Source organism: Curcuma longa, unplaced genomic scaffold, assembly GCF_044706935.1.
Source record: "Curcuma longa cultivar G26 ecotype Majalengka, Jawa Barat unplaced genomic scaffold, ITB_CL_G26_1.1 contig_19528, whole genome shotgun sequence".
Lineage (NCBI taxonomy): Eukaryota > Viridiplantae > Streptophyta > Magnoliopsida > Zingiberales > Zingiberaceae > Curcuma > Curcuma longa.
Window position 1 is genome coordinate 34954 of NW_027431117.1, and position 19906 is coordinate 54859.

The following is a 19906-nucleotide window of genomic DNA, read 5'->3' on the forward strand; positions in this document are numbered from 1 at the left end:
AATTATTGGAAAATATTTCATCTTGACCTCCAGAGTTTATTGATTTTTAGAGTTGTCCTCTAAACTTTAAAAATAACATTTCTCTCTCTCTCTCTCTCTGAGGCGAGGTCAGTAAACTTTGTAAGGTTTTCATACTAATTAAAATGTGCATATTTATTAAAGTTCATATTTGTTTCCAAATAGTCTTCCAAAGCACATGCATATTAAACTGTTCACTATCCGAATACAACTCATCAAAGTACTCAAAATTATTATTAAAGAAGATAAAGAACGTATACCCTGGTATCAATTTAATAACTAGCAAAGAATCTCCGTAATAGCTTTAGGAAAAGGGTGCTAATTTGTGTTATGTATGTTAATTGAATTGAAAACAACTATAAACTAAAAAAAGATATATTTAAACTCTTTTAAAATAAATTCTTAATATGTTTAAAAATAAAAAATATCATTAAAAAAATCCTTTTGAAATTTAAAATTTAGCATTCGCTACTAAAATGATTTACCACGTTGCGCACCCGAAGCGGGGCCCCTGCTGCACGCACGTACGCACGCTTACCCATTGCTTTCGTCTCTCTCAGTTTGCCAGCCTGTCTCAGTTCTTCTTCTTCTTCTTCTTCTCCATTTCGACCACCTAAACAACCACTGCGCTCGAGAAATCAAATCAACGCAGAAGCTCCGCTCCCTCGCCATCGCCGCCATGGACCCTTGCCCCTTTGTCCGGGTCCTGGTCGGCAACCTCGCGCTCAGGATCCCCTTCGCCGCCCGGCCTGCCGGCGGAGGCGTCCACAATTCCTCCTTTCCCTGCTTCGCCAAGATCCGCCTCGACAAGTCCCCCCACCAGAACGCTGCCGTCCCTCTCGTCACCTCAGAGGATCTCTCCGGCGCCGGGCCATCCCCCTCCCTGTCCGCCCGCTTCAACCTCTCCCAGGTCGACCTCGACCGCATCTCTGGCAAATCCTCGGTCTTCGCCGCAGCTAGGGGACGCGCGAGGCTGAAGGTCGCTGTTTACACCGGACGCCAAGGTGCGACGTGCGGAGTCACTTCAGGACGGCTCCTCGGCGAGGTTACGGTGACGCTGGACCTGAAGGGCGTGGTCGCGGAGGGCGGCGGCGCCAGGGCCGTCGTGTTCCACAGCGGATGGGTAGAGTTGGGGAAGAAGAAGAAGAAGAAAGTCTCCTCATCGTTGCCACAGCTATATCTCACGGTGAGGGCGGAGCCGGATCCGCGGTTCGTGTTTGAGTTCGACGGGGAGCCGGAATGCAGCCCTCAGGTGTTCCAGGTGCAGGGGCAAATGAGACAGCCCGTCTTCACTTGCAAGTTCTGCTGCCGCAGTGCCGGCGACCGCAATTTGAGCGCCAGGTTCTGCCCTAACCCCTCTGATATCATCCCTTCTTACTCGATGTAAACTGGAATTTTGTTCCTTTCATACTACATTACCTTTAAACACGTTACACACTCCTCGAAATCGAATTACTTGCTAGGGTTCTTGCCAAAATATCTGTTTTGCCCGTTTTGAGGAAGCATTCATTCTTGTGTTGTGATCGAAAAAAAATGGCATTTGTGTTTCAGTTCGTTGCACCACGAACCAGGGAGCTCTAGAAATTGGCTTTCATCGTTCGGATCTGAGAGGGAGAGGACGGTGAAGGAGAGGAAAGGGTGGTCGGTGACAGTTCATGACCTTTCCGGTTCTCCAGTGGCCCTCGCCTCCATGGTGACCCCCTTTGTCGCCTCCACAGGCACCGACAGGGTGAGCCGATCCAACCCCGGCGCATGGCTCGTGCTCCGGCCTGGCGATGGCACTTGGAAGCCCTGGGGGCGCCTGGAGGCCTGGCGTGAGCGCGACGGAGGCCTTGGCTACCGCTTCGAGCTCCTCGCTGACGCCGCCATGGGCGCTGGCATCAACCTCGCCGAGTCCACGCTGAGCGCCACCAAGGGTGGAACGTTCACCATCGACCTCACCGGCGCTGCCGGCTCGCCACTAAGCAGGTCCCTCAGCCGGTCGACCTCGCCGGGTTGCAGTCCTAGAGGCAGCGGCGACTTCGGCTACTCGCTGTGGCCCTTCTCCAGCTACCGCGGCTTCGTGATGTCCTCGACGGTTGCCGGCGAGGGGCGCAGCGGCCGCCCCACTGTCGAGATCAGCGTGCAGCACGTCGGCTGCTCCGAGGACGCCGCCGCCTTCGTGGCACTGGCCGCCGCCGTCGACCTTAGCGTCGACGCCTGCAGCCTCTTCAGCCACAAGCTCAGGAAGGAGCTCATCGCGCCGGACTCGCTGCGTTGACCGGAATCCATCAACCCAACCAAACTCTCTGTTTGCTTCGTGTATAAAACTGTTTCTTTAGGCAAAATTCTCTATTTTTACTCCAATCGCGTGTGCTGTGCTTGTTTATTACTTTGAACAGTCTTCTAGTTATATTTTTGCTACGCTAGAAGCACAAAACAAAAGACCACAGAAAAACCATAAATATGTGTTCGATGTAGTAGTTTGTAACTCGCAGTGTGTCGTACGTGATGCTTGTGTGAACTTTTGTTGAGTGCTCTGAGAAAGAACAATAATTACAGTTGAATAAAGATGAAAGTGATTATGGAGCTCTTGATATTTAAACCAGAGTTTGTGTGATGCTTTTCAGTATGCAACTGTGTTCTCCTAATCTCCTATCAGCTTTTGTGTTGTTCATATCTTCTTTCAGTGTGCAACTCTCTGAAACTGAGCAATCATTGTGTTTATGTGTTTAGTGTTATGTGTTTCTTTATCATACTTGTGTAATTGTGTTGGAAAAGGAAGGTATGTAAGAGTTTCAATGCATTAGGTGTGATTGAGGAGCCACTCCACAGGATCCCAAGGACTTGTTGAAAGCATTCAAAGCCATTGGTTAACCAGTGGGAAAGCTATCATCCCAGCTCAGCTTCAAAGCCATGGGCCACCCTACAGGCCTACACAAAGGAGGAGGTAATTGCTATCATCCCAGCTCAGACTCTCCATGCCATGGGCCACCCTACAGGCCTACACAAAGGAGGAGGTGAGTTTTAGGGTCTTCTGAAAACAGAGAAATTATTTAATGCTTTCATTTTAATGAGTGATGCTACTTGTCACAACATATTCCCGTCACAAATTTGTGATGGGAATCTAACCGTTCAATCACAATCACCCATTCAATCACAATCATCCATTCAATCTACGATCAGGATTTAATCTTAATTTTAAAATCTAACGGTGCAGATTCCCATCACAACATTTGTGACGGGAATTCTATTGTGACAAGTAGCTTTTTTCTTTTCGTTTAGGATGTTATTATTGTATTATTCACCATCATCTAAAATACTAGAAATTTTGAATGAAAATTTATCCTTCCCAATTATCATTGTCATTCCTCTAACAAATGTGGTCGATTGATTAAATATAAGGACAAAGCAGAGTATGAATTAAATAGGAGTTTGTTTCATTTGTTATCCTCCCATGAGGCCTAGGTGATGGTAGAATTTCATACAGTGCTACAATACTAAAACATTTATACCACTCAACACCTATGATGGAACGAAGATGGTCCTGTTAAACAGAGACACTGAATAGATATTGATTAATTTTGCTCTTTTGATTCTTATACACAACAATTCAAGCATGGTGTTGATTAACAAGTACTCCTATATACACAGTATAAATAAATAAAAAAGATAACACAACATTATCCATGCATATACTGTGGTATGGAAATTTTATTTCTACTATGTAGTCTATAATGTCTCTGATGTATCACTCGTAATATCCATTAATTCATCTTTTAAATGATACAGTAAGATAAGCCTCTATACTAGAATTTCTCGCACTAAGCTACACAGCACTCGAGGAAAAAGACCTGGACTGGATTTCTCCCTTATTGAATCAACTCCTGATTTAGAGTACTCTTCTTTGCATCAATAGACTTTTAGGATAAATACCTTGTACTCAAGAAAAACACCAAGGCATTGTTTTCTTATGACATACTTTGGTCTTCTAGGACAAACTTCCATCATTTCTACATACCTTACCTTCTAGCAAACGATTACAATCCAATATCAAGAAAAAAGTAGACACACTTTTAATTTCTAAGCCTCTTCCTAACTAGCAGCATAACAGGTTATGTGTGGGGGCTGAGCACAACATAGGCCTAGCTAGGTTAAGCGAGCCCGATTTTAATTTTTTTTTAAATTCATCCATTTGCTCATTTTCCCATCTTCTATTATCCATCTACCCAATTTTCCACCCAAGTAACTAGATCTTATACTCTACGTATTATGCAACATTTGTAAACAAATGAAAAAACATCAATATCAATGGCAACTGATCGTACAGGTTTGCTAGTTGTTGTCATGAAAGGAAATGGCACTACGAAATTCGTTTATGCATTTCTAGATATTCCTCCATAATCTATATCGACATTCAAGAACAGGTGTGGACTAAAGTAAATTAAAAAGATTGATATAATCTCGTGTACTGACCAGTATAGCCAGACAATCAAGAAGCTATTGCCCTTTCCTTTGCCAGACTTGTTCTGCAGTGAGAAGAGCCAACTATTTGGGCTTTCAGCTGGCAGGGAGAAAACTGTGCATTTGTTCTATTCTTCCAGTTTGTTCATTAGCCAAACAGTCATTAGAAACAGTCATTAAATAGGTCAGCGATATCATGTAGCATTTGAGTTAATGATCTGTTAAAGGAATGCAAAAAAAAAAAAAAATACAATACAAATACAAACCTGTGGTAGGAGATTAGCGAACAGTGTATGAAATCGCTGCCTGCAGTACTCATTAAAAAGCAGGGTTAAAATCACAAGGGGAATCATGAACTCTGAAGCAACAGTCCATTCCTTGAGGCCAAAGACACCGAGATCAATTATTTGTGCCATTACTAGGGGGGAAAATTTGTTGTGTTGTGAACAATAGGTCACATTCTCCTGCAAGTTTCGTATCTTGCACTGTAAACATTCATGATCTGCCAATAGAAAGATCAATTTAAACAATTACATTTGTTAATGAATATAAAATATATTACTCAAAAGCTGAAAAACGACAATACTTTTGCTTTGCCTGAAATCATATGTTGATTAAACTTTTATGACCAGCAGTATTTAAAAATAATTGTTCACATTCTTCCACCAGTTCTCCGTCTTGCAATGTAAACATTCATGATCTGCTAATAGGAGGATCAAACCTTTGTTTCTGAATATAAAATATAGTATTCAAAAGCTGAAAATTAGACAATAATATCATTTTCTTTGACATCATATGTTGTTTAAATTTTATGAACAGTATTAGAAAAAAATTATACAATGTTTTTTGGTCAATGAATATCTCAACTGCAACAAAACCTGCTCCGGCATGTGCATAACCAACTAAAGGTGCTTGATCCAATCTTTCCTTCAAAGAATTTCAGATGCGAAAGAAATAAAACAAAAGTCATACTGTAAAACACAGTTTGCTCAGGCGAAAACACCACTTGTGGATCTGTTGTTTTAGAATTTTGTGAATCTAAAGCATGATACTTGCCTTGTTACAATACACAACATATCCAAGGAGAAAGTAAACCAGCAACATGAGAATAGTTGATTTAAATAATTTCGCATGACAGATGGACTAGATTTAATTATTGCCAGTAGTTTGGATCTAGGATCAGTACTTAGAGGTTATAGCCTATAGTCTACTTTTTATTCCATAGGAGACAATGACTTGGAATCATTTCAAAGTATACAATATTGCATGGCAGAAGAAACCGAAATTCCATGGCACTTGAGAAACAATAATTGCAAAAATGAAGCAGCAGCAATGGGTTCTACTTCCCAATTGCATATCACCTTCTTTTTCTCAGTCGATGAATGATCAAGGATCACTTTCTTGTTACTCTCATATTGACTGTGAAACTACTGGAAAGAATATGATGTTCCTCCATGAAGACCACACTGGAAATTTTAAGTCAAAATCTCTTATCCTGAGCACAAGGGATTGAAGTGCACCAACTTCCTATAAACTTTTTCTGCACTGCTCTGGAAGAAGAAAATGTTAGTGAAATGTAAGTTTTTAATTAGCAAAGAAGACCATGAAAGAAAGATTGAAGATATATAGGGAGCAGCATCCACACATGCACGCATAATGAGATAAAGACATTAACCCAGATGATTTGACTATAAACTACAACCATACAAGATGTATCAATTTTAAGAGAGTGAAAATGACAAAGAAGCCAACCCATAGAACTATGTCTACTAATGCAAGAGACAAACAAAGTGAGAATAAACATCAATTTTACATTAAAGACAGTCAAAGAATCTCTAGCAGTTTCTGTTTTAAGTTCACTATTGTGACCAAAGTAAAAGGAAACAGGCATGGTGATTAATAAGTGTCCGTCCATCCATATTGAGTTTGAAATATTCATATATATGACCAAGGGAGAACAGTACATTACGCCCATCAAAAGCAGTAGATGCAATAAAATTGCATACCATAAATTATTTGATATGGAAGGTAACAAGGACCATGATATCTTGTGAAAAAAATTCCTGACAGTATCACTTAATGGCTCTTCAGTTGATCTTGGAAAGGCTAGAATTGAGAAATGACCGAGTAATATGAAACTGCCTCAATTTAGAAATGACTTTGTCCACCTGCATATCGAACATTCTCAAGAGTTAGTATAGAATTGCATAATGACCTTCTACTTTGAAAGAAAGTTGATAGCAGAAAATCAACTCAATAAAATTAACTTCTTACAAAGTAGAGAAGAATAAAAGCTGAAATTGATATGATGTGGAGAGCAAGACAATGTACCCAAAGTCTGCAAACAAAAATTGTTAGCTCTGGAGGCAACAAGTTTTGAGTTCTCTCATTGATAACAAAACATCAGCCTCCAACAATTTCAAGACAAATATGACTATAGATCATACATAGTGAATTTAATCGAAGAGTTGTTCATCAATAATATTCACCAGAAAACAATGGCCGTAATGAACACAACTGCATCAAATCCTCCGGCTGATAGGATCTCCTCTTCCGTTCATTGCCAAGCTTTAGAAATCCAATTCGGCCAAGTAACAAATCCCTCCAGTGTAAGAATCCTGATGCCACCCGTGCTCCTCCGCAAGCCTCCGCCCAAAGTAGACATTGGTATTTCCTGGCTGCTTACTGAACACGGAATAGAGAGACAATAGCAGAGCGCAAATGTCAATGTTAATACCCTTCGATGTCAAAAGAGCAGAAAGCTTTATCACTTCCTTGTATCAGCATGCATCCACACCCATTGAACAACCTTTCAGAAACAAAATTGCTATTCTTAGTCACGATCACTGGCAAAGATCGTTTTGCAGGATTCACTTTCATGGACGCCAAAAGCAAAAGCAAGCAACTTTTGTCCAAGAAAACAAGGAAAAGGAACAATCCGCCCTATCAAACTCCCTAATTATTTGGGTAATGGTTAGACAAGAGTGCTAATGAGAAACCGACAAGAAGGAGGGATCTTTCTCCCCGAAACGAATACAGCATTTCCCTATGGAAAAAGTTGCGATCGTAATACGAGATACCTGAGTGAAGCGAGCAAACCCCGCGTCGGAAAGCGAGCTTCGAGATCGAAGTGCGGAACAAGGAGCCGTCGACGGAGAAAGGGAAACGAACGATCGTCGAACACTGAATGTGAAGAGGATTGGAAGAAAGAGGAACGAGAAAGGCGGGATTCTGTACTCAAATGGGGACGCGTGGCGCATGTTCACTGGTGAAATGATGCCGCTGCAGCAAAGGACCACGTGGAAGCAATCGATCGCTCGTCTGGCATCCGAGCCACATAACGGGCATATTGTTTGGTAATGGCGGATGCATTTGGATTTTGGACCACAAAACTGCATCCATCTGAATTGAATTGAATTCGCACTCTTTCTTCTTCCTCTACCTCTCTCACGTAAATTCTGTGCAAATATTAACATTCAACAACGTTAACATTCATGAAGAAAAAGAAGAAGAAGAAGATGATGCAGCAGCAGCGTTGGATTGAATGTTGTCATGTGAAAGGGAGCAGACACCTTTCTTCTGCACAAAAAGTTAATGGAGTGCTAATTAATCAGCAATTAGTGGCGAGTTTATTAGTACCGAATCAAATTCACTTGTCGGTGCTCATAAACTTTTCATTATTGAAGAAGAAGAAGATCAAGCGATCATGCTAAAAACAGAACAAAAATGCTCGTGCTAATTAAGTTTATCAGAACTTTTTTATTTCTTTTCTACTATATTGTTTATCAGTGAGTTTATACTACATTTTGTATTAGTTTTTATAGTATAAATTGCAAATTAGATTTTTGTTTTTCTCCCCTTTAAAGAATTATAGAAGTGAATTTTTTATAAATATCGTTAGGATGTTTGCATTTTTGGTAAAACAAAATGCACAATAACAGAAAAAAAAAGAGTTTTTTTTGTTTGTTTTTCGTTATGAAAATGTTGTATTATTGCACCGATGTCGTTTCTGCATCTCATCTCCTTCCTCCAGCTGGAAGCATCTTCTTCCTCCCCCCGTTGTTTTCCTTCATTTATCTCAGTAATCATGATGAAACCATAAAAATCCTTCCAATTTGATCTTTTCCTATTCTATTACCCTCTCTATTGATTTATTGCTTGTTTTTCCCCTCTTTTCACTTTTCCTCTTCTGGTGGGCTCTGTCGTTCCCGGCCCCTTCTTATTGCAGGGAAGGAGAGCGGCGAGTTCGCCAGATTCCGAGCTGTGATCGGCGGGGAGAGAAGCTACGCGGCCACGGCAAGGCGATTTTGAGAGGAAGGTGCACCATTTTGGGTGGCCTTCCTCCTCTTTCTGATTTTGAGGTAAAAAGCGGTCCTTTCTTGTTTTTCTCTCGCCGGAGGAAGTCGCATTGTCTTCGCCGCTGTGTCCTCGCGCTGATTTTTCGGATACGTGGAGGAAATACGTTCCTGACGCCGGATAATATAGGAAAGGCGCGATCTTGGTCGCCTGCGGTAGACGGCCGAGGCAATGGCGCCATCGTTTGGGTGGTGGGACAACGAGGCCCACCGGGGGACGCCGGTGGTCGTCAAGATGGAGAATCCCAACTGGTCCATAGCGGAGATATCGTCCCCCGACGACGATGAGTACGACGCTGGCGGCGGACGGGCTTCGCGGAAGAAGAACGCGAAGCAGATCACGTGGGTCCTCCTCCTCAAAGCGCACCGCGCCGCGGGGTGCCTCACCTCCCTTGCCTCCGCCGCCGTCGGCCTCGCGTCTGCCGTCCGCCGCCGCGTGTCGTCCGGGCGGACGGACTCCGACGTCGCTGCCACCGTCGCTTCGTCCTCTCCGGCGGAGGAGAGCCCCCTCCTGCGCTCCAGGTTCTACTCCTTCATCAAGATCTTCCTCTGGATGTCCATCCTCCTGCTGTGCTTCGAGGCCGTCGCCTACCTCAAAGGCTGGCATTTGAGCGCTGCCGCCTCGCAGATGCCTCGGATGGTCCTTCCGACCTCCTTTACCGTCCGGGCGCTCCTGGAGTCGCTCTACACCGGGTGGGTCAGCTTCCGGGTGGAGTGCATCGCTCCAATGCTCCAATTCCTCGCCGACGCCTGCGTCATCCTCTTCCTCATCCAGACCGCCGATCGCCTCATCCTCTGCGTCGGCTGCTTCTTGATCCGCCTCAAAGGGATCAAGCCTATCCCCAAGCTCCCCATCGGAGCCTCCTCGGACGATGTCGAATCCGGGGGCGAGGACTACCCCATGGTGCTAGTCCAGATACCAATGTGCAATGAAAAAGAAGTAAGTTTTCGCAAAAAGATTCGATCTTGGTAATTTGGGTTCCATTAGAGTTTCAACCCAAGCTCAAAGTTGCCATTTTGCTTGAGACTTTGCAGGTGTATCAGCAATCTATAGCTGCAGTGTGCAATTTAGACTGGCCGAGGCCCAACATTATGGTTCAGGTTTTGGATGACTCCGATGATCCCAAAACGCAAGCATTGATCAAGGAGGAAGTGGAGAAGTGGCAGCAGAATGGGGCTCCGATCGTGTATCTGCACAGGGAGCTTAGGGTGGGTTACAAGGCAGGTAACCTGAAATCAGCCATGAATTGTAACTATGTCAAGGACTATGAGTTCGTTGCCATTTTCGACGCCGACTTCCAACCCATGCCTGACTTCCTAAAGCGGACTGTGCCTCATTTCACGGTGTGTTGTGTTTCCAATTTTAATTACATTCCTTTGGCTCTTTTAGGCTTGCTTATCGAAACTACTGTGGAATTTATTCCACTGGGAATCCAAATCCAGGACAATGAAGATTTGGGATTAGTCCAGGCTAGATGGTCTTTTGTTAACAAAGACGAGAATTTGCTCACGCGGTTGCAAAACATCAACATGTGCTTCCACTTTGAAGTGGAGCAGCAGGTAAACGGGGCATTCATCAACTTCTTCGGGTTTAATGGCACCGCTGGAGTTTGGAGGATCAAAGCATTAGAAGATGCAGGAGGATGGCTGGAGAGGACCACGGTCGAAGACATGGACATTGCAGTTCGGGCTCATCTCAAAGGGTGGAAGTTTATCTTCCTTAATGATGTAGAGGTATGATTATGATTTATGATGATGTAATGTTTACTGGTTTTGCAGCTATTTCCTAAATTTACAGATTTCTCTCAAAGATCTTTAAGTAACTTTCCCCTACTTAAAAAAACTTCCTTGTTCAGTGTCAATGTGAGTTGCCAGAATCATATGAGGCTTACAGAAAGCAACAACATCGTTGGCATTCGGGTCCTATGCAATTATTTAGGCTATGCTTGCCCAACATTATCAGATCGGAGGTAGTATCGTTCATATGCTGGAACATGAAATTTGTTTTTGGATTTAATTTGCTGCCATGCATCGTCTAAACAATTTTAATTGCAGATTGGATTCTGGAAGAAGTCCAACTTGATATTTCTCTTCTTCCTCCTTCGGAAGCTCGTATTGCCATTCTATTCCTTCACTCTGTTCTGCATCATCCTCCCCCTAACAATGTTCGTTCCCGAAGCCGAGCTCCCAGCATGGGTCGTCTGCTATGTTCCTGCAATAATGTCAGTCCTGAACATCCTGCCGGCTCCGAGATCCTTCCCTTTTATTGTTCCTTATCTTCTCTTTGAGAACACCATGTCTGTGACAAAGTTCAACGCGATGATCTCCGGCCTCTTCCAGCTTGGCAGTGCTTATGAGTGGGTCGTCACCAAAAAGTCTGGCCGATCTTCAGAGAGCGATCTCGTGTCTATGTCAAAGGCGCCTGAGCAACCTCAAGACTCCTCTGTGGATGACCTTGAGACCATCGCAAATCCTGATCTCGGACCAAAAAAGAAGTCCAAGAAGCATAACAGAATTTACCAGAAGGAGTTAGCGCTGGCCTTCCTTCTCTTAACTGCTTCGGCTCGAAGCTTGCTGTCGGCCCAGGGTATCCATTTCTACTTCCTTCTCTTCCAGGGTATTTCATTCCTACTAGTGGGTCTTGATCTGATCGGCGAGCAAATCGACTGAAGCACCCACAGAAATTTCGTATTACCGAGATATTAATTAGCTCGTCGAGAAGGGTGTGCAGCCCTGGCGACGACATTCCCGTCGTCGCTTTCTAAAGAGATTCAAGTAAAACATCTTCATCGTGGAGGCGTAGATAGTCTCAGTGTCGGCCTGTCGAATGGTTCATTCTTTCATGTGCCATTCTTTTGCAAGGAAAATTCGATGGTCAGAAAGGGAATAAACATATCTAGTTGTGCTTCCTACCGTGAATTATATGCGCCGATGAGAACCCGTGGCAATGGCGAGGAATTACATTAACAGTCAGAGATATATATATATCAAGTTTCGTGAATTGCCAGAGATGAATGTATTCTTCTTATATGTGATGTCGTGGTGCCACGAGTGTATTTTTCAGAACTGAAACTTGGTTTAAATCTTGTTAGTTCGAAGAGAATTTCTGAGAAGAATGTAAACATGATCATCACGGAGTGCATGACTGTTATATTTACCTCATTATTCCTTTTGTGTTACCATTTACCATGTTTCAGTTAGTTTCTCTGTGCCTTTAAAGGATCACATGACATGCACAGTGTCGACGAGCATAAATTGATTCTGTAGTTGGTGAAGGGTCAGGAAGAGACCCCACGGAAGCTCAAAGAAAGTCACTTTTCATGCGTGTTAGGATGTTGAGTCTTTCAGGTAATTAATCGATCCTTTCCTCATCTTGCAGTGGTGTATATCCAGTTTTACCCGTAAACATGTTAAATTACCTGATGTACGAGAAGAGTGATTATGAAGTCGTGTGAGATGGCAACATGCAGCTACTTCCAGCTGCGTTCTGTACTCTCTCTGTCACCCTTCATTGTGTGTGTGTGTGTGTGTGGGTTGCCAGCTGCTGCTAATGTCTCTGGACTAGTGCTTCCGTGAAGAAGTCATCACATCACTCGAATTCATGCTCGTCTGCAAGCTTCGTCCCCGATGCATTTGCATTTGCATTTGAGACGAATCATTTGATTATTTTAATTTGCAGGTTATTTAACTGGTAGTGCACCATGGAAACTAATGTTGTTGACTACTTGTGCAAACCAGAACAGGAGTCAGTAGATATTTGATTGTTAAACCAACTACACAAGTGTTACAGATTACTGCAAAATTCTTCTTCCCCGAGTGCTCCAAATTAAGGATACAAACACTTTCTTCTTGTTTCTTATTGTGGATTAGACTGCCAAAAGAGTCCCACTTGTGGTAGTCTTCTCCACAAGTTTTGATTGTGATTGGAATTCATTGCCGTCTGTGAGGGATGGATAGTAATGTAATGACAGCAAAGAAAGCAATAATGAATGAGGTCCCTAGGATGATTGATTTGCTCCTATATCGTTGTTACGGAGTATAGTGGTAGAAGATGACAAAAATTTGAATTTTCGCCGAGACAGTATTTTCCTCCGTCGTAGTTAAGTTTCTCGATTTACTTCTTTATGATCGTGGGGCCGACCGTGTGGTAGATTCCACCTAGGGGGACTGTATTGACCGATTCATGATTTGGTAGAGCCAGGGCTTGGCTTGATTTGACCCGGACTCCATCTTGACCAAGCATCATAGGAAGAAAAAGAAAAATCGACTGCATTCATCTCCCACCACGACAACCTTATCGTCTTAATTTCAGCCTCGCCGATACAACGCCGGCCATGCATGCTGACAGCAGTTCGGAGAGCCTTGGCACGGACGCTTCTTGTCGTCTGCCATCGACAGTCTCATCGCCATCTTGAAATATATAGTAGAATCTGCTCTTTAAAGATTTATTTATTTGATCTTTCATTTATTTCACGTACAAATGAATTCTTTTACAGTTTCTTGTTCAACCCGAATCGTTTGGTGAGGTACCAGTCGCGGAGCCAAAGCGGCGAGTAGGCGAGCACTGTGAACAGGCCGGCCATGTGGCCAAAGACGATCTCCCCAGGAGGCCGCGGCCGCAGCACCCGGCCCGCCACGCGCCTCGCGAACACGGCCGTGTCGGTGGCAGCCGCCCCCTGCGACGCGGCGGCCCTCTCCGCGATCGCCTCCTGGAACCCCGCGTAGATCCGCCACCGCGCGCTCTCCTTCGCCAGACGCTCCGCGTTGGCCCGGCCCAGGCCTGACCGCACAGCCCCGGGTACCACCTTGATCACGTGCACCCCGAAGGGGCGGAGCTCCATCCGGAGTGCGTCCGTCATCGAGTGGACCGCCGCTTTGGACGCGCAGTACGCCCCCGCCCACGGCGTGGCGGCGGACGCAGTGACACTCCCCACGTTCACGATCCGCCCGCTCCGCCGAGCCACCATGCTGGGTGCCACCGCCTGCGCTACCCGGAGCTGACCCAGCGCGTTCACCTCCCACGTGCGCCGGACCGACTCGAGGCTGAGCTCCACCAGCGGTCCTGTAGCTCCGATGCCGGCGTTGTTGACGAGGACGTCGACGCGTCCGCAGGCGGAGAGGACGCGGGACGTGGCGGCAGCGACGCTGGCATCGGAGGAGACATCGAGCTCGAGCGGCTCGACAGAGCCGACAGGCAAGTCAGCGAGGTCCGGCAGGCGGCTGGGGATGTCGGAGGCGAACACATGACAGCCGAGGGCGGCGAAAGCCTTACAATACTCGTATCCAATTCCGCCCTTTCCGCTGCCGGTAACGAGCACTACTATTTTATCCATGATCGATTCGATTCAATCGTTTCATAAGCAAGATTGCGTTGCGATCTATATAAGATAAGAGATTAGAGAGATTGTGTTGTTAAATCCGCCGGCTGATGGATTTAGTACACAAGTATAGGAGAATCAGCAATGGATATGCTCTTGTTTTTAATGCAGTAGCTGGCGGCATCAAACCTTTCCAGGATGAGGATTTGGATAATTCTAAACCTATCATTAATCAATTAATTTCTACTAACAAAGCTATTGTTCAATTGTCAACAATTCAAAGCATATTTAAAGACTTCACCTAATATCTACTATTCCATTTATGAACTTGAACAAGTCAATAATTGAAAATTAAAACTATATGCAGAAAAGTCAAAATGTCGATGAACAATTGCAAATTATCCAAGCACACCAACAGAGAGAGAGAGAGACGAGAGAGAGTCTGGACGCCATGCAGAACTCTGGACTTGCTATGCAGCTAATTAGTCTGATTCTGTTAAACTTAAACCTCACAAGACTACGTCCTTTGACCATCACTTAACTAGAAAGGGCATTGAGGCAGCATGAGCAGTAACCGCCAGGAGACGTCGTCGCCGGCGAGGAGGCTGATGCGTTAAGTGAAGGCGCCTCTCTGCGTCGTTGCGCAGCGCCCGCCCGACGTGGCGTGGAGCTAGAGCGTGGCGGTAGCGAGGATCGAGGAGGAGGAGGCGTGCGAGAAAGATGGCATCACCTTAGTAAATGACAGACTGACTATAATATGCAATTTATGATTAATGCAATTATATAACTACCTGTTGATGCAAATATGAAAGAAGCAGAAAGATGATTAATAAAAAATAGATAAAAAAGATAATAAAAAGGAAGGAAATACCAAAGCAATAACAGCACAATTAAACAACAAAAGTTCAAACATTTTTATTATATATATCTATAATATTTACATAAACTATTCTTGGCAATTTAAGTATTTGTCATGAAATATTGGAGCATGCATCTAATCAATTTCAATTCTTCACGACCTTCGGGGCCCTCCTATTTATGATGATGTTTCCTCCATATACTAAAAATAATTCAATAATTTATCATGATGGTGATTGGTGAACACAACAAAATTTAATATTTATCTCCATGTAAAATAAGCCGAATAAATAATATCCATCCACTAAACTTGTCGGATTCGGATCATAAATTTACCAACCCGACCAACCGAACCGCCAAACCAATAATGTGTATGTGTGCCGTCCAAATCCCGAATTCCCGATCTCGTGAAGGCGCCAGTTCACCTCACCTCACCTCACCTCACCTCACCTGGGAATGGGATTATCTACCAGCTTTGCTACATTTTGAACGTTGCAACTCGTGTATATCTTGTCCACCAATCTTGATGATCGTGTAGTTCCCACTGCTTCCGCAAGCCTCTGGACGGAGGCGCTTGGACGGGATCCCTGCCTGCCCAAATCGAGAGACTCCGGCGTCATTAATTTGACCTCTGCTCGCCTTCGGCGTCATTTCACACTGTGGCGGTGAGAAGATGAGGAAAGCCTTGCGGCCGTCTCCGGCAGCCGGCGAACCGGATCCCACGGACTCCGGGGGAGCGCGAATCCTGGCGACGTCGGCAAGGAAGAAGGGGGCGGGGCCGCGGGCGTGGCTGGCGGTTGACGCGGCGGGGGAGGCGCGGGTGGTGGAGGCCGGGAAGCACGCCATCATGCGTCGGACGGGGCTGCCTGGACGAGACCTCCGCCTCCTCGACCCGCAACTCTCGTGCCCCTCCACCTTGCTCGGCCGCGAGCGCGCCGTCGTCGTCAACCTCGAGCACATCAAGGCCATCGTCACCGCCACCGAGGTGCTTCTCCTCAACTACCTCGACCCCGCGGTGGTGCCCTTCGTCAACGAACTCCAGCGTCGGTTCGCCCGTCCCCAGCAAGACCGCGACCAGGTTTCCGCCTCTTCTCTGTCTTGCTCATCCTTTTAAGTCGATGCATTGGATTTCCGCACTGCTAGGGTTACGCCATTGACGCAATCCACTTGCTCTATCAAATCTTTGTCTGATATTATTTAGCATTTTATTGCTTGTTCTGCATTGTTTGCTAATGATGCGATCTTGAACCATTAGTTACTTTGAATATATCATAGGATGGAGGAATCGAAAGCAGTGCAGATTTGACTAATACGTACACTATGGAGCGGCCAAACTCGAAGAACGAAAGCCAGCATCAAGTTCCTGATGATTTCAACTGTCCTGGAAATCTCACTTCTAATCAAGTTACCGACAAGAAAGCAAAGGGAGAACTAGTTTTGAGTCCTGATCCAAGGGATCTCCCATTTGAGTTTATTGCACTAGAAGCATGTTTAGAGGCTGCTTGCAGAAGCCTTGAGAATGAGGTCAAAATTGAATCTTTCTTTATGAAATTCTATTGATCCGAGTCTCAGTAGCCTATTCAATTGATATTTAGTTACTTGATATCTCTTTTGAAAGTACTTACTGGTATCCTATCTCCCGAGGTATCAGGTTCTTTATGAGATTTTTTCCCTCCTTTTCGGTAAGAGTCATGGTGTCATGAAAGGTATAGTTGATTATGTGTTGTTATAAGAAATGTTCTCTTCTTTAATAGATAAAATGCTAAAGATCTTGGTGAAGCTCCAACCGAGACAGTGTTGTATTTAATATAATTCTCAGCATTAAAATAATCAAATGATTTTGACACTTAGTAAATTTGAGTTTGTCCTTGTTGTCAGGCAGCAAAGTTGGAGAAAGAAGCCCATCCAGCCTTGGATAAGCTGACATCAAAGATTAGTTCACTTAATTTGGAACATGTTCGTCAGATCAAAAGCCGATTGGTTGCCATAAGTGGACGTGTTCAGAAGGTTTGCTTTTGTTATCTCATCTCCAGCAACGAGAAAATATGAACTATCTTGCTGCAATGAATTGCTATGTTAGTTACATTTTACTTTAAAACACAATTTTGTAATGCCTAATTAAACGACTTTGCCTTTTGGGGGATTCTGGAGTTACAGCCACTTTCTCATCTTGTGGATTGATTGCAAGTTAATTAAAAGAGACCGTCTCATATAGTGAGTAAAATGAGGAAATTGTACTTCAGGCAACTGAATCCCTTAGGGGTCATAAAAGATAAACAACTTGTGAACTATCTATGGTGCAATGCAATGTACATATTGATTCATGTTGCTAACATGCGCCCTTGTCAATCATCATGACCACTGAGCATTTAGATTCATGACAATTCCCTAAATGAACTGAAATACGATGTAATACCATGAATATGCTTATCTTAGATATTGTAACTCTGGAGACAGGAAACCTAGGATAGTGCTTAATCAACACATGCTTGGTGCTTAATTCTGATTAAAGGACTCACAGAGGCCATTAAGCCAAGGATTCTGCTAAACTAATGATCAGATATACAATTGAATATGTTATTTTTATTTGGTTTAGCTTGGTTTTTCTGGTATTTATATATGCTTCAGAGTGCTGAAGTTAGCTCTGTCATTACCCAATGTGCTCGAGATGTTTACTGTCTGGTGCAAGTATTCTACTTAAGTTGATCGTCATATAATGTAGTATGCTAAAAAAAATGCTCATCATGGTCTTTCCAGGCTTGTAACCCTCTTTGTACAATGGAAGGAACTGTTCCATAGAAATTTCATTCATCTCATCATTATGTTTTGTCATAGCTTGGTGGTTGTGGTAAAAAATACGCATATTGATGCATGTTAGGATGATAGGTTAGAGATGAACTAGAACACCTATTGGATGATGATGAAGATATGGCTGAAATGTATTTGACAAAAAAGTTGATGAGGCAAGATGCCTCTGATGGATCTTCACATTCTTCTTTATATGGTCATGGCAATGGCATAGATGACGACAGGTACGCCTTCTCGTGATCGTGATTGCTTGGTATTTCCTTGAACTATTTACTGCAAAATTGTTGAATTTGTAGGGCATGTGCTGAAATTTTCTCCGAGGGCATTGACACTGAAACTAATCAGCAGGGTGACTCTAAGAATATTAACCGTCATTATCGCGTGCCTGAAGTCCTTGCAGTTGATGGTGATAACCAAGCTACCCATACTTACAGTACGAGAAGCAGCAGCAAGCATCTTGATGTGCAAGAACTTGAAATGCTTTTGGAAGCATACTTCATTCAGATCGATAGCACACTAAACAATTTATCCACGGTATGCAACTCTTGTCTAGTTGTCTTCTACGACCATAAAAGCTTATTTCGGGCTGTAGGATCTCGCTAACATCTCTTTACAGAATTTGTCTCTGTCGATTCTGATTTATTCTTCTGGTATCAATGAAGCTGCGGGAGTATGTGGATGACACAGAAGACTACATTAACATAATGTTAGACGACAAGCAGAACCATCTGTTACAAATGGGTGTCATGCTGACCACCGCAACCTTAATTGTGAGTGCATTCGTAGCCATTGTTGGCGTGTTCGGCATGAACATTCAGGTGGATCTGTTCGACGAGAAGAAGTCGGGAATGACCGAATTTCTGTGGACCGTAGGAGGCGGAACGATTGGCAGTGTGTTGCTCTATGTGATTGCCATTGCTTGGTGCAGGCGCAGGCGCTTGCTGGAGTAGTAGATCGCACTGCGTTGCCCCTTCAAGTGTGAGGATAATGCAAACAAACGTGTATAAATATAATGAATGGTATGGTATTCCACATGAAGTTTGTTGTTCTTTTACTTTTGCCGCAACTCAAGGGAACTTCTGCTTAATGAATCAAACTTGCATACATTTTGTTCGGTCATCAATTTTTCCACTTAGGTAGCCATCACAAGTTGGTGGAATATTATGAATAAAATACCTAAATATTTGTGCAACTTGATGACGTCAAACGTTACTAACTGTACGCTGATGCATCCAGAGATCGACTTGCATCGCCACTAGAACATCGAGCATAAAGCATGCTGGGCAATGTCTGTGGATCGACTATGGGAGGGACTGGAGCGTGAATTTCTGAGTAGTTTGCGGCGAAAGCAAAATGGTGTTCATGATCGTTCTCAAAATTACAGAATATACAGGAGCTGCAGGCAAAAAATACAATCGGGCTTTCTAAATAAGCCGACACTGCAACTAATTGGGGATGGCCATTTGTTCCGTCCGTGTAATATGTTGTGTGTGTTTAACTACTTTAAACTATTACATGGGTATATTGTGCTAGTGCCTCTTCCAGCCAAGCTAAAATTTTTGTTTTCCTAAGATGAATTGTTTTACAGGAACAGACCTCCATAAACGGTCCGTTGGTCATAGTTGAGTGAGTTGCTATACGGCCCTATTATTAACAGCCAAGATGTTCAGTTGTCGGCTATTGAGCTAATATTAGTCTCCCCCTCCCCCAGAAGTCTTGAAATAAGCAAAAGGGGAATGGAAGAGAATGGAATGGAATGGGTGCCTGATTAGATAAACAAAAGAAAGAAAGCACGCCTCCTATGCGGTTTCACAGTGCACTAGGATAAGGAAGCTTAGCAGATGGAGCATGCCATTCGCTTCCAATCACTCCGAGACAAAATACAAGTGGACGAAAAGACGTGCGTGGATTTAGAAAAGCAGCATCCTAAATCCTCTCTTCTCCATACGACACCACCAGACCCCCATAATTATTCCCACTTACCTTCCCAAAAGCCATGAAACTTCCACGTATAGGACAACGGCATGATTTCACCATCCCTCCTCCGTGGTGATGGTGATATGAGCACCACCTTAAACATCTAAACCATTCGAGTGCAAAAGCATG

At 44.0% G+C, this 19906-nt stretch overlaps 4 protein-coding genes and 1 pseudogene across 5 annotated transcripts; 3 read left to right on the top strand and 2 right to left on the bottom strand.

The window, feature by feature from the left end:
* The first annotated feature begins 646 nt into the window (after positions 1–646).
* Positions 647–2602, top strand: LOC141817173 (uncharacterized). The gene is made up of 2 exons (XM_074704841.1): positions 647–1359; positions 1570–2602. Exons 1-2 carry the CDS (start codon positions 698–700, stop codon positions 2276–2278), a joined length of 1371 nt encoding a protein of 456 aa, XP_074560942.1. The 5' UTR covers positions 647–697; the 3' UTR covers positions 2279–2602.
* Positions 2603–5708: 3106 nt separating this feature from the next.
* LOC141817164 (CSC1-like protein RXW8) lies at positions 5709–7721 on the bottom strand (annotated as a pseudogene).
* A 1016-nt stretch (positions 7722–8737) lies between these two features.
* On the top strand, positions 8738–11981 carry LOC141817167 (putative xyloglucan glycosyltransferase 9). 2 transcript variants are annotated; one of them, XM_074704835.1, is made up of 6 exons: positions 8738–8822; positions 8947–9756; positions 9852–10160; positions 10260–10550; positions 10673–10786; positions 10872–11981. In XM_074704835.1, the coding sequence occupies exons 2-6, from the start codon at positions 8989–8991 to the stop codon at positions 11484–11486; spliced, it is 2097 nt and encodes a 698-aa protein (XP_074560936.1). In that variant the 5' UTR covers positions 8738–8822; positions 8947–8988; the 3' UTR covers positions 11487–11981. The 2 variants fall into 2 exon arrangements, with proteins under 2 accessions (XP_074560936.1, XP_074560935.1); XM_074704834.1 differs by having other exon boundaries at positions 8762–9756.
* A 1317-nt stretch (positions 11982–13298) lies between these two features.
* Positions 13299–14361, bottom strand: LOC141817170 (short-chain dehydrogenase ptmH-like). Its single transcript, XM_074704837.1, has one exon. It carries the CDS (start codon positions 14147–14149, stop codon positions 13307–13309), a length of 843 nt encoding a protein of 280 aa, XP_074560938.1. The 5' UTR covers positions 14150–14361; the 3' UTR covers positions 13299–13306.
* A 1073-nt stretch (positions 14362–15434) lies between these two features.
* LOC141817169 (magnesium transporter MRS2-3-like) lies at positions 15435–18912 on the top strand. The gene is made up of 6 exons (XM_074704836.1): positions 15435–16070; positions 16268–16516; positions 16871–16999; positions 17879–18024; positions 18097–18334; positions 18463–18912. Exons 1-6 carry the CDS (start codon positions 15666–15668, stop codon positions 18748–18750), a joined length of 1455 nt encoding a protein of 484 aa, XP_074560937.1. The 5' UTR covers positions 15435–15665; the 3' UTR covers positions 18751–18912.
* The last annotated feature ends 994 nt before the right edge of the window (positions 18913–19906 follow it).

Coding starts and splice junctions, on each gene's coding strand:
- LOC141817173 (XM_074704841.1), top strand. CDS start 698: ATGGACCCTTGCCCCTTTGTCCGGGTCCTGGTCGGCAACCTCGCGCTC. Junction 1,360..1,569: donor GACCGCAATTTGAGCGCCAG/GTTCTGCCCTAA, acceptor TTTGTGTTTCAG/TTCGTTGCACCACGAACCAG.
- LOC141817167 (XM_074704835.1), top strand. CDS start 8,989: ATGGCGCCATCGTTTGGGTGGTGGGACAACGAGGCCCACCGGGGGACG. Junction 10,161..10,259: donor GGACTGTGCCTCATTTCACG/GTGTGTTGTGTT, acceptor ATCCAAATCCAG/GACAATGAAGATTTGGGATT. Junction 10,551..10,672: donor TCTTCCTTAATGATGTAGAG/GTATGATTATGA, acceptor TTCCTTGTTCAG/TGTCAATGTGAGTTGCCAGA.
- LOC141817170 (XM_074704837.1), bottom strand. CDS start 14,149: ATGGATAAAATAGTAGTGCTCGTTACCGGCAGCGGAAAGGGCGGAATT.
- LOC141817169 (XM_074704836.1), top strand. CDS start 15,666: ATGAGGAAAGCCTTGCGGCCGTCTCCGGCAGCCGGCGAACCGGATCCC. Junction 18,025..18,096: donor AATGGCATAGATGACGACAG/GTACGCCTTCTC, acceptor TTGAATTTGTAG/GGCATGTGCTGAAATTTTCT. Junction 18,335..18,462: donor CACTAAACAATTTATCCACG/GTATGCAACTCT, acceptor GTATCAATGAAG/CTGCGGGAGTATGTGGATGA.